Source organism: Cucurbita maxima, unplaced genomic scaffold, assembly GCF_002738345.1.
Source record: "Cucurbita maxima cultivar Rimu unplaced genomic scaffold, Cmax_1.0 Cma_Scf00012, whole genome shotgun sequence".
In the NCBI taxonomy this organism is placed as follows: Eukaryota; Viridiplantae; Streptophyta; class Magnoliopsida; order Cucurbitales; family Cucurbitaceae; genus Cucurbita; species Cucurbita maxima.
In genome coordinates, this window is record NW_019272028.1 from 2,196,064 (window position 1) to 2,209,799 (window position 13,736).

The 13,736-nt window shown below is 36.0% G+C and overlaps 1 protein-coding gene across 1 annotated transcript; it reads right to left on the reverse strand.

The window, feature by feature from the left end:
* Positions 1–1,396: 1,396 nt before the first annotated feature.
* On the reverse strand, positions 1,397–5,041 carry LOC111487191. The gene is made up of 2 exons (XM_023134489.1): positions 4,472–5,041; positions 1,397–3,552 (listed from the first exon to the last, which is right to left on the reverse strand). Exons 1-2 carry the CDS (start codon positions 4,697–4,699, stop codon positions 1,627–1,629), a joined length of 2,154 nt encoding a protein of 717 aa, XP_022990257.1. The 5' UTR covers positions 4,700–5,041; the 3' UTR covers positions 1,397–1,626.
* Between the last annotated feature and the right edge of the window lie 8,695 nt (positions 5,042–13,736).

The following is a 13,736-nucleotide window of genomic DNA, read 5'->3' on the forward strand; positions in this document are numbered from 1 at the left end:
AAAAAAAAAAAAAAAAAAAAAAAAAAAAAAAAAAAACTCTCACTATACTATTTATGCAACTGAGGGTAGTAATGTCATTTTCAGAAAGATGCCCTACTTCTAGAATAACAAAAACAAATAAATCAAGTCATTTAAACAATAATGATTGTCATGAAAACTAAAACCTAGGGGTATAAGTGTAAAATCAACTCAATCGACTCAGTTTAATAAGTTAAGAATATTAATAAAAATAACAGTTGACAAAACACAACTATTTGATTATTAGACATTTTAAACAAAACCTCGGACCAAACGAACTCTGAAAGATCAAATACATCTATGAGTTTTCAATTTTACGTGTCGATTAGACATAAAATGTAATTCTGTGTCCAATGAGATATTAAACATTCAAAATTGCATCCAATATCAACACTTAGAGACGGATTATACACCCTTGAAGTTTCGAGGTTTAGTAAGCATAAAATTGACGGTATTATAAAATTTTCAGAGGCCTACTTAACACGACCCTCAAAGGATCAAGGAATCCAACTTGTAATTTAAGCTATTGTTAATCACTTGTTACTAATAAGTGACGAATCACCTTAAACTTTTAGGTTTAGTGGTGGTCTATAACAACTCAAGTTTATTGCTAGTAGATATTGTCTGCTTTAGTATGTTATGTATCATCATCAGCCTCACGGTTTTAAAATGCGTCTGCTAGGAAGAGATTTTCACACTCTTGTAAGGAATGATTTGTTCCCATCTCTGACCGATGTGCGATCTCACAATCTACCTCCTTAGGGACCCTACGTCCTCGTTGACACATTGTCTGGTGTTTGACTCTTATATCATTTGTAACAGGCAAAGCTTATTGCTAGTAGATATTGTGCACCCGTTACATATCGCTATCAGCCTCACGATTTTAAAACGTGTCTACTAAAGAGAAGTTTCCACACCCTTATAGCGAATGCTTTGTTCCCCCTCTTCAACCGATGTGAAATCTCACACGGTCCAACGATTCATGCATGTTTTTCTTCTCTCTCTCCTTTATGACTAGCAAAGGGGAAAAACTGACACAACCCAACCGATTCATGCTGATGGTATCTCTAATGCACGTATTCAGTTCACTAAGTAAGAATATTAATAAGTGACAATCACCTTAGCACGAGATTTTGAGTCTCGGGTGTCTACCACTTCACCACCAAGGCATCTTGAAAACCTTTTAGGTTTAGTAATGATCTAACGATTCGGGCATGTTTTTCTACTCTTTCTCCTTATGACTAGCAAAGGGGGGAAAACTGACTCAACTTGACCCGTTTTTTCTTCTCTATCTCTCCTTATGACTAACAAAGCGAAAAATATCGACTCAACCCAACTCGACCCCTTATGCCAATTGTATCCCTAATGCACGAATTCGTGACGATGAAGCTAAGAATTGCACAATCAAACACTTATACCCAATTCTCATACAGAGAGAAACCATTTCTCTTTATGTACACACCAACCAACCCCAACTTAACAGAGACACAAAACAGATAATGCTCTCTAAACTCCCTACCTCCCCCTCTCCTTGTCCTCTTTTCTCCCCATTATTCATTTACAAGCCACAATACTAACAGCAATCAAAACAGCACCAAAAATGTCTCATTACCTTGCTTTAGGTTGTGATCCACAAGATAACAATGGCTGCAACAGCCTCTGAGCCGATGGACTACCCAGAAACGTAGCCTGCGATCGACTAAGCATCTCCAGCATCGATGGAGTTTGATACGATTGAAACAGGCTCGAGCTGTCGGTCGAGTTGCCTCTTGCTGTTGCTCGTTGCCAAGAATGTGAGCTTAGTCCTGAAAGAATGTAGGCTCTTCCTGATGCCTCGTATACATGTCTGCTGGTCATCCTCTCTTGCATTTCCTTGAGCTCAGCATCTAAGGCGATGCATAATCTGTCGTGAGATTTAGCCGAGACGGTTTGGGATAATGCCATCCTGCACTTCTCAAGTATGGTAACTGCACCGGCTAAGTCTCCCTGTTCTGCTGCGATTCTTGCCTGTGACATTGCCTTGGCTGCTTGAAGTCGGTTGCATTGTCGATTGACTTCCACTGAAACGACCCCTTGTTGTTCCCCCATCTCCGGTCTCTTGATCCTAACTTCATCACTTTCGAGTATTGTCGTTTGTTTCGTGATTGGATCCCTGTAAACGCATCGGACTTTGAGTAGTGGCGTTGAATTGCTTGAAGGCTCTACTGGGACATTGACTGAGACTAGAAAGTCCCGCTCTTCATCGGCATACAAGTCCCCGACATTGATGAATCCTGTGCGTCCACCAGCCATTAGATGACTTGGGTAGCTGCCAGCTTTTAGTGAGCCAAGATGAATATTTGGGTGCACACATTCAATTGCTACTTGCAGTTCCTGCACCACAACACTCAAAAGCCCGCCGATACACTGCGCAAATGCGTCTTGGATCACAGCTTCGGTCTCGATGAAAGAAAAGGTTCCCCCAGATATCTCGGAAATCGAGTGCATAGAAGAAGCATCATGATCTGCACCAAATCCAAAAGAGTGAACTGGGATCTGGAAACCCGACTCGTCCTTAGTGTGCATCGACAGAGGGAGAAGTAACTGATAGTTCGGTTGTGGCTGGTTAACCCCTGAACCACTGACTGTGTATGTATCCTGGCCATCCGACAACAGTATAATACTCGATACCGCGTTCTTTTCCCTTCGATCTTCCATTATCTTCGCACCCTTTCTTAGACCTTCAGCTATATTGGTTCCACCATTTGCAACTAAAGAATTAACAGCTTGCAGGGCCTGTTGACGACCGGTGTCAGTCATCCGACGAAGAGGGAAAAGTCGGCGAGCTGTTGAAGAGAAGGCAATTACCGAGAGTCTATCACTTGAGCTGAGATTCTGTATCACGAATCCCATTGCTCGTTTTAGCAATGCGAGTTTAGTTCCTGCCATACTACCACTGATGTCAAGAACCGTTACTAAGTCAACCGGTGCACGAGGAGTCCGAGAAAACTGCGACAAACTAACTTGATTTCCAGTGCAATTTTGTCTCTTATCTGAAGCAGCAGCTTTAAGATGGATGAGTACGGTGAAATCGTCATAGGATTTGGACTTCGGAGCAGCCGAAATCTCTGGATATGTTTCCATTTGTATGATTTTCGTGGAGTCACCATCTACACTGTTTTTGTTGCAAGAACTTTCAGCACAAATAGTCTGGTTACCTAAGAGTTCATCGTCATCGAACACACCGGGCTCAGGAGCCTGACATAGTGGAACGATGAGGCGTCGGCTCAAATCCCTTCGAGGAGGTGGTAATCTTCGGACGACAGTCTGATTCCAACCAGCAGGACCGACCGATACTCTTCCAGGAGCAGGATCCAAATTGGGACCTTGCACAGGAATTTCTTTCCATTGTGCTCTGCAGACTGGGCATATTTGATTGCCATGTTTTACGTTCGACACGACACAGTGAAAATGGAAGGAATGTGAACATTCAGCAGTAAAGATAGCGAGCCCGCCTCCCTGTTTCATCTTCGTTAAGCAAATCAAGCACGTTTGCTGAATAATGGCAAGACCAGAGATATCAGTCAAATGAACTCAGCAGCAATAGCAGTGTATCAAATACATGAATGTTTTGAGCACAAATTTGACAATCTTCAACAACTTCTTATGTATGATTTTAGCAAAGTTTAAATAAGTTCATCAAGAGCCCATCGTCTCCTTCTTCAACGAGAGAGGACTCCACCCTACACGGTATGGTTAGCTAGTCAATCCTAATCACTCTACATATGAGAGCAAACCCACTGCTATGTCTGCTTTAGCCCGAGCATTACGTATCACCATCAGTCTCATGATTTCAAAACGCGTCTATTAGGGAGAGGTTTCCACACCCTTGTAACGAATATTTCGTTCTCCTCTCCAATCGACATAGGATCTCACAATCCACCCCCCTTGGGAACCCAGCGTTCTCGCTAGCACACAGCTCAATGTCTAGCACTCATACCATTTGTAACACCCCAAGCCCACCACTAGCAAATATTGTCCACTTTGGTCCGTTATGTATCGTCATCAGCCTCACGATTCTAAAAACACATCTATTAGAGAGAGGTTTCCACATCTGTGTAAGGAAGGTTTCATTCTCCTCTCCAACCAACTAGAGATCTCACAACAGGAAACTCAAAAACTGAGGCCGAGGCACACTAGAGACGATATTGTAAGATGATCTTCGTTTAAAACTCGACAACAAAAGGTATAATACACCTACATGTATCAAAAAACAATAGAGCCATAGCCTGTAACAGCCACAAAAGGATTGAATTCACCACAAAACTTACTATAATCTTAGTCTAAAATGGAGTAGACCCAATAAAACTCCACTAAAGTTCATAAGGCCTCTCGTGAAAACAACAAAGCAGGATTCAAGATCTACAACTTTGAGCAAGTAGAATCAGTATTTGAGTATAGAAAGAGAGCAAACCTTTGAAGATTTGGTGCCACTTTTGGAGAAACTTAAGGCATGTGAAGAAGGGATAGGCGTAGAAGGGCGAGATGAGCCCCAATGTGCAGGGGAAAGCAAGGCAGCATCAGAGAATCGCTCAGTGGAATCACAATCAGGCGAAGGAGGAGAGTTTTCAAGTGTTCTTGGAACAAAAACACACAGATTAGAACCAAGAGCTAGCTTCATCTTCCTCCATTTGCTACCCATTTTGGCCAAAAACCCACGAACAAATGCCAAGAAATGAAGCAAATAAGCCCTCAAAACCCCCAAAATAGAAGAGATTATACGATCTTACACAAACCCCAGATCTGAAACAGCCCCGTCTATGGGTGAATTTGAGAGAAATGAAATGGGGTTTAGTAAAAGTTGAGAGAAGAACACGAAAACCAAGAGAAAAACAAGTGTAATGGGGAGAAGGGTATGGATTTATGAGCAAAAGGCATGGCTAAAAGGAAGGGATTGGGGCTGCCTCGCTTGGCTCTATCGAAGTCTTCTTCTGGTTGGCTTTGTTCATTTCAATGGCCGCCAAAAGGGTTGAGGTTAAATAAAAGGCACATAAATTACAAAACCACGTTTTGGGTTGAATTACTTTACCAAAGAAAACTAACTTTTCCATTCTTTTTAATTGGGATTTTGATGAATATGCTTCAACAACACTAAATTATATATAAAAAATAAGATTATATTCTCTTTTGTCAATCTATCATTTTTGATCCAATGTTCTTCCACAAATTATATTCGATCTTCTTAGAAACAAAATTCTCGAGCCTAATTAGATATTTGTACTTCAAATCTTATCATTTCTTTCGAAAAAGGATATCAAATCATAAACATTTGGTACCATATTCATAGTTCTTCTTAATCCTTTCTCTCATGCTATGCTCTTTGTTTATGGGAAGATACCCTTTCAGCTCCTTTTTCTCCTTTTGCAAATGGCCTGTCCAATCTCTCTCTCTCCCTAAAAGCATATCCATTGTTTCTTTTGACTTATAAGATATGAACTAATCGAGTTACTTTAATTATTTTGTGGGAAAGGTTCATATTTGAAATTTCGAGTTATTTTTTAGTCGTTTTACTACTAAAAACACGCAATAGATCTGATATTATCTTTTTGGACTTCTTCTAAGCTTCTCCTCACAATCCACCTCCTTAGGTGTCAACGATCTTGCTGAAACACTGTTCCGTGACTAACTTTGATACCGCTTGTAGCAGCTCAAGCCCACTATTAGCCGATCTTGATTTGGCATGATGTAGGATCTCACACTATTATTTTCCTATTTTCAAAATGATTTTAGGATTTATTGATTAAAATATTTGTTTATTTGGATTTTATAATTTTTTTTTTTTTTTTTTTGGGAAGATAATGATGATGAGGCTCACTGAGCATGGCACACGTGCACATCATCACGTGCCATGCAACAGTCAGCAGGTAGTGAGTTCCATGTCAACCCTTAGTTTGACTTTTTGTGACAAATCTCATCCCAACATCTCATCAAATTGAGCTGTTTTCTCCCAACTTTTCAATTTCCCTCTTTTCATTATTACCTTTAACCTTTCAAACCACTTATTAATTTTTTTTTTTTTTTTTACTAATAAAAAAAATACAAAAAAACTTTAATATTATCTAAAAATATCATTAAATTTTTAAATAATTTATTTATTGTGATTGTCCCGTAGTGATCTAACTTGGGATTAGGGCTTCCCGAGTACGAGAGCCTTCACGTCCAATTTTATAAAATTATATATTTTAAATTTTAAGTTTATTATGTTGCTCGACCCACCATATACTTTTAACTGATAAAATATTTTTAATATCGAGCATATTAGTATTTTCCTTCTATTAATTTTTCAATAAACTGATAGAATTTTAATATTTGGTAGTACGAACGAACTGAAATTTATTCTTTTTATTTTTTTCTTGAATAATAACGATATAAAATAAAATAAAAAATTTATTTTTAACATATGCTTTTAAAAGTCTTAGTATGATAGCCATTGGATGATAAGTTTTAAGCTTTGAAGAACAAAGTGGGGTTTTGTTTAATTATTATTAAAAGTCAAATTTGAAAACTTTGACCATTCATTATCAATAAATTCAACTCCCAATCAAAAAAAATAAAATAAAAGGATTTTGTCCTTTAGAATACTCCACATTCATTGCTTACTAATGATTTTGTTTGTAAATATATTTTAAATTTTAATTGATTTTGTTTATTTTCGATCAATTTTTCGGTTTTGTTTTGGTCGGTCGTAGCTTTTAAAATAATTGCTCGTGAATTTTGTATTTAAAATAAAATCCAACTCATCTTTCCGAAGCTACATGGGTTGGGTTGGGTTGGGTTGGGTTAAAAAAATATCTTGAACCAACCGGGTTAACTGGATTGGAGACCCGAGCAACCCAAATAAAGTTTCTAACCAAACCCAACTCTAACCTGTATTTCTGGGTTGGATCATCCAGTTAGTTTTTTTAATTTTTTAAAAAAATCATATTTATCTATAATATATGTTACATTAATAACTAAAATCTCATAAAATTCAAATAATAAATATTTAATCTTTTCAAAAATAGGATAGGCTTGAGTTGTAACTCTATTTTCTGGTTGGTCAGGTTGACCCACGAATCAACTTAAACCGAAAAAGAATCTAACCTAATCCAATTTTTATGATTTGAGCTGATCGAATTATCGAGTCATATGAACACTCCTATTCGTTCTCGTTTGGTTTATAATGTCAACCGAGCGTGATAGTGGGAGCATTGGTCTATTAGAGAATCATATATGAATGGAAGTATGAAAGAGAGATAGAAATAATGGATATGTATGAGGGCAAAGGGAAATATAGTGGAAAATATTCTATATTTCCACTCAACTTTACCCTTCAAAAAAGCCAAACTTTTTAAAAAGAAAAAAAAAATTAAAGGAGAGGGAGAAAAATGCCCTATCTTTTTGGCCATGGCCTAAAAGTTATTCCCTCTCCCCCACAAAACATCAATAAGGAACCAAATAGGACCTAACCCGCTATAAAGGGACCAAAATCGAGCACGGAAAAAAGAAATCAAACAATGCCCATGTAAATGCGTGTGAGATTCTATATCGATTGGAGAGGAGAACGAAATATTTCTTATAAGAATGTGGAAACCTCTCCCTAATAGACACATCTCAAAACCGTGAGATTGGTGGTGATACATAATGGGTCGAAACAGATAATATTTGCTAGCGATGAGTATGGGCTGTTACAAATAGTATTAAAGCTAGACACTCGACGATATACTAACGAGGATAATGGACCTCTAAGAGTGGTGGATTTTGAGATCACATATTGGTTGTAGAGGGAAACGAAACATTTGAGTGTGAAAATCTCTCTCTAGTAAATGTGTTTTAAAATTATGAAGCTGACAACGATATGTAACGAGCCTAAACAGATAATATCTAATAGCGGTGAGCTTGTATAAATAATTTTTTCATTATGGTTGTTTTTATCTTATAAAAAAGCTACCATTTTTAAGTTCTTATTTCTAATTTGCTCTTCTAGATATACGGTTTCGAGACCAAAACAAACCAAACAGTGTCCGTCTACATACAAATAATCTTATGTTACAATTTTAAAGCTTTTATTTCTAATTTGCTCTTCTGGGTACGTTGAGCATATAAAAAGTACGGATTTTTACGTTTTTTAATGTGCCCTTCAGACTATGCTTATGATATAAATAAAGTCGAGACCTTTAAGTTTTCTTTTCTAGTACGATTATTATATATATAAAAATTTGAGATTCGAACGTTTTTTTCTCATCTACATGCCTATATTTTCAAGCTAGAACGTAGTCATAGAAATTTTTAGGTCTAACCTATATAATATCGAGAGATCTATGAAATGAGTAGAGACCCGAGAACAAAAGAATATGCGATAGAAACCCTAAGAAAGAGAGAGAAGGGAATTGGATTCCTCTTTACAACCATGGGAGAGACTTTCATGAGAAAGTCAACTACAAAGCTCAAAATTCTCTTATAATATTCATTTATATCTAATGATACCTCTCCCCTCATGGTGCCCCCCACTTGGGTGTTTCCTTATAATGCCTATTTATTATATATATATATATATATATATATATATATATATATATATATATATATATATATATATATATATAAAATAATGACTCAAATCCACCGCTAGCCGATATTATTCTCTTTGAACTTTACCTGTTGGGCTTCCCCTCAAGGCTTTAAAACGCTACTAAAGGAAGGTTGGTGGTTTGTACCACTCCCCCAACCAATGAGACATTTTATATATATATATATATATATATATATATATATCCACTTTATTAGGATATGTTTTTTTTTTAATAATTTATCGGTTAAAATTGTTTAATGTATTTCTTTAATATGATAATTAAATTTTAAAGATGTATGTTTATAAACTTTTAATTTTAGTTATTAAAATTTTTAATTTTGTGTCATATTATTAAATATATTATTAAAAAGTTTAGAATTTATTAGACATAAAATTTAATATTATATATAATAAATTTATTAATATAAAAAAATAATTATATCAGACCTATCAAATATTTTCGAGAATTATTATATATATATATTTTAAAGAATAAGTTTAAACTTTTAATTTAATAAATGATGATTTCTAATCATAATTAGATTAAAAAGTTGGTATTGATAAGGTTTAAAATAATTTCATTTAATAAATTAGAAATGTCTTGTCATAATGTTATGACTAAATTGCATGCCTTCATTTTTACATTTACTTAATTGAGTTTAAATTTAATTCTTTTACTTTAAAAAATATAGAAATTTAATAATTATTAAATCGATTAATTACATTAAAATATTATATTAACCATAATTGTGATTTCACTCTCGATCTCGTCATTATCATGTTTTTAAAGTAGCTTGATTGAAGGGATGAGTCGGGTCGAGGTCTATAATTTTACACTAATTCTCTCGTTAAAAAACTAAATTTATTATTTATGCATTAATTAATTAATTAATATATTGTGTGATGAACCAAAGTCAATGTCCTATTCAAAAGAATTATCATTAGAACATATAAAATAAAAATTTTAATGTACTTTGATTTAATAATTTTAAAAAAATTATTAATGTTTTCAATAAATATTTATTTAAATGAAGTTATTTTAATGTGTTATGATATTATTGATCGATTTGTATTAATTTTTTTGCTCGTTATTTTACTTTTTTTAAAATATAATTTTGACTCGTGAATACAAAAATATTATATACACTTTTTTTTATAATTTAGATATGTTTCGTAATTTGATGACCCAATTATTATTTTTAAAATTTAATTTAATTATAAAAAGTGATGGTTTTTTAAAAATAAATTAGGGTTCATAATGTTTTAAGAGATGATGGGGATGAAGACATAATTAATAATAATTATTATAATTAATTAATTGTTGAATGTGTGATAATAAAGGAGGTAAAAAGGGAAGAGCATTATTACAATGATTTTTTAAAAACTTTTTTTTTCCCTTTTTAGACTTTATCTTTTAAAAAATTAATTAAAGAAAAACTCATATATTCTCTCTGAAAATGCACGTAAAACATTTTTTTTTAATTAAAAAAAAAAAAAAACAGCTATAAGCCATTGCTTTCCTTAAAGTCAAACACCTAGCTCTCATCAATGTCGTGGGGCCCACATGTTCCATCTCTTGTCCTATTCTGTCTCTAGAAATGTGTATAGTAGAGAGGCCATTGGGCTTTTACATTGGATTCTTATGCTGTGGGCCGGCCCATACTTGCCCCAAATGAATGTTTTTTTTTTTTAATTTTTTTTTAAAATTTTATTAATCATTTAATCAAACAAGAAAGAGGACGTGGGTTAGGTTTCGAGATTTGAAATTGGGGCGGTGAAGTAATGAGAAGTACATGAATGAATCGGATCATATTTGAATGAGTAATTCTGATTACGTAAAATAATAGTTAAGTAAGACTTACTACTTATATCAACCCGACACACTTTTTTTTAGGGACTCAATAAAAAACTCCAAAATTAAGTATTAGACTTAATTCTATGCTGGACGACCTCTTAGAAGTTTGTGAGTGAAAACAAAAGATGAGTAAATGACCCGTGTTGGTAAGTAAGCAACGAGGTCGTGTCGCAAGAAAAGTAAAGAATTAGGGAATATCGAGGCATTAAATGACAAACCCATATTATGAATGTTGATATGAATATTGGAAGTCGGAGTAACGTAGAGGCTACTAAGGATATGAAATTTATGAAAACTTAAAACAATTGATAGTTAGATGATACTTCTGGTTGATTCGTCCATTGTGCATGACATCCACGAGATCAATCTCTACATGTCCCGACGATTTAGACGACGACGATGAGGAGTTCATCCTATAGCTACCACAGTAACTATAAAGTGTGTGTTACAACGTAAGAATTACTATGTTGTTTGCCCTCTACATTTGTAGCTCCTTGGACGTTGACCGACAACAATCCTGCTCCACCTACAAAACTGTCGTGTAGATCACTTTCATTTTGACATGCCATACTCCGACATCCATCCGACAGGCTACTAAAATGGTTGCTTTCTTCTCTGAAAGGACGGAACGGCAACTCGACGAGTTGCCGTTCCGGTTTCTTGTTTTGGTGATAGTTTATGTTCGTGTTCTTCAGTAAGTTGAGCATTAGTTCCTTTCGTCTCGTAGGGTGCAAGTACTTTTAAGGGGACTACCTACATTCCTAACATGTCATGTCCACCAACCTGTCATTCAAGGATACAAGATTAAATCCATTTTTTGGATTCAATCCCACCTTAGTTGGAGAGGGGAACAAAACATTCTTTTATAAGGGTGTTGAAACCCCTCCTTAAAAGACACGTTTAAAAATCGTGAGATTGACGACACATGTGACTCAAAGCCTTGAAAAACAGGCCGTGACAGATTTGATATCAGAATCTAGGTCTCGAACCGAACAAATATCCGTTAAATCACAACCCATTTCACATCAAGAACGTATACATTGAAGAATTCCAACAAAAACACATTCCTTACAAGGAAAGTAAAGTTTTGAAGCATTGGCAAATCCAAACACTTCCTCAGCAGAATCAAGTAGTGTCTTAAACAGAGGATGCTTTAACAGTGCTATCTCAACAACATATCTCCTGCACTCTTCACCCACATACACAACAAAATGGCCCTTTGGGACATCTTCAGGTATTGCTATTGACTCATCAAAACTTGACATCACTTCCCACCTGCAACCACTGCACCACAGCACTGCATATTGCAAAACTTGAGTTGCTGCCTTTTTGCACTTCCTTGCTAACTTTTTCGTAGTTTTTCCTTTCATCGCCGTTTTGGATTCCTATCGTGCTCGATTCGTCGACCGTAGAGGGGTGTCCTAGAGACGGGTCTGTATATGAATATATATAGATATAGATGGATGGTTGTTGAAGGATAAGAGAGAGTGATGCTTTGGTTTGACTGCTATGTGGATAAGGAGTTTGTTTTTTTGTTTGTCGAATATCAATGTGTTTTAATTAGTAAAAGAGCCAAGTTTGAAGGTTATGTCCCACATCGCTACAGCAGAAGGAAGCAGGAATGGGACAGTTTGGTAGTTGGTATTGCAATTTGCATACTCTTTGTCTTAGGGATAACTTAAATTAGTCTCTTTTTATATCCCACACGGATGATGAGCTTTGGCTCGTTTTTCAAGACAATCGTGAGTTCAAGGTGTTGTAGGTAACGATTATGAGTCGGTTGAGTTATTGTTTGGGTTCGTAAAAGAAATGAGTAACTCCTACTCAAAAGTTGTGAGATTTCACATCTGTTGGAGAGGAGAACGAAACATTACTTATAAGAGTGTGGAAACCTTTCCTTAGTAGACACGTTTTAAAATCTTGAAGAGAAACCCGGAAGGGAAAGCATAAAGAGGACAATATTTGCTACAGGTGAGATTAAGCTGTTACAAATAATATTAGAGCCAAACATTGGGCGGTGTGCCAACAAGGACGTTGACCCCCAAGGAGAGTAGATTGTGAGACCCCACATCGGTTGGAGACGAGAACGAAACATTTCTTATAAGGTGTAGAAACGTCTCCCTAGTGGATGCGTTTTAAAACTTTGAGGGGAAGCCCAGAAGAGAAAGTCCAAAGAAGACAATATTTGTTAGCGGTGGGCTTGAGCTATTACAAATGGTATAGAACTAGACACCGAACAGTGTGCGAGCAAGGACGCTGGGTCCTCAAGGAGGGTAGATTGTGAGATTTCATATTGGTTGCAGAGGAGAACGAAACATTCCTTATAAATGTGTGAAAACCTCCCCTTAGTGGACGCATTTTAAAACCTTAGGGAGAATTCCAAAAGGAAAAGTCAAAAGTGGATAATATTTGTTGGCAGTGGCTCAGGCTGTTACAAATGGTATTAGAGCCAAACACTGGGCAATGTGCCAGGACACTGAGTCCTGAAGGAAGGTAGATTGTGAAATCTTACATTCATTGGAGAGGAGAACAAAACATTCCTTAGAATGGTGTGTAAACCACGCGTTTTAAAACCTTGAAGTGAAGCCTAAATATGTCTCCAAAGTCGAGACCTTGAACAGAATTGAAATCTTACGAGTTTTCTTAACAATCCAACGCAGTAAACCCATGTCTCAATTATAGACGACTGGCTCATTATGAAAGTCGACATTGAACCGAGGCTCATCAGAGAACGTAAAGATGTCTAGTTTCATTGTTAGAGATGAAAAGAAGGCATTGGTAGCTTGTGCAGAAGGGATGTGTACAGGAGGAGGTTGTGAAGAGTGCCACTCCAGATGTCATTTTCGTTGTGGTTTTTGACACACAAAAACTTGGAGCTACAGCACACAGATTCAGCTTCAAGACAAAAACCTTAAAACTTTTGTTTGGTTGTTACTGAAACAAAAGTATCAAAACCTTTCATCATCAGCCTCATGGCCAACGGATTTCCAAAGATTTTTCATTTCCTCTCTTCAATCATTCCCTTTTGCCTCTCTTTCTCTCCGATGGATTGGATTTGTATGGTTGGAGGGGAGAAAGGGATTCCCTCCACATGCATGCTATATCACATTTCGCCATCAAAATGAACGTTTTTGAGCCATGAATTCGAGTTCTCGAGCATAGTTCGACAATAATTGACATGGCCATATGATTTAGAGTTCAAAAGTTCGATGTGAGATCCCATGTCGATTGGAGAGTGGAACGAGTGCTAGTGAGAACACTGAACCCTAAAGG

Coding starts and splice junctions, on each gene's coding strand:
- LOC111487191 (XM_023134489.1), bottom strand. CDS start 4,699: ATGGGTAGCAAATGGAGGAAGATGAAGCTAGCTCTTGGTTCTAATCTG. Junction 3,553..4,471: donor GTGGCACCAAATCTTCAAAG/GTTTGCTCTCTT, acceptor GCCATTATTCAG/CAAACGTGCTTGATTTGCTT.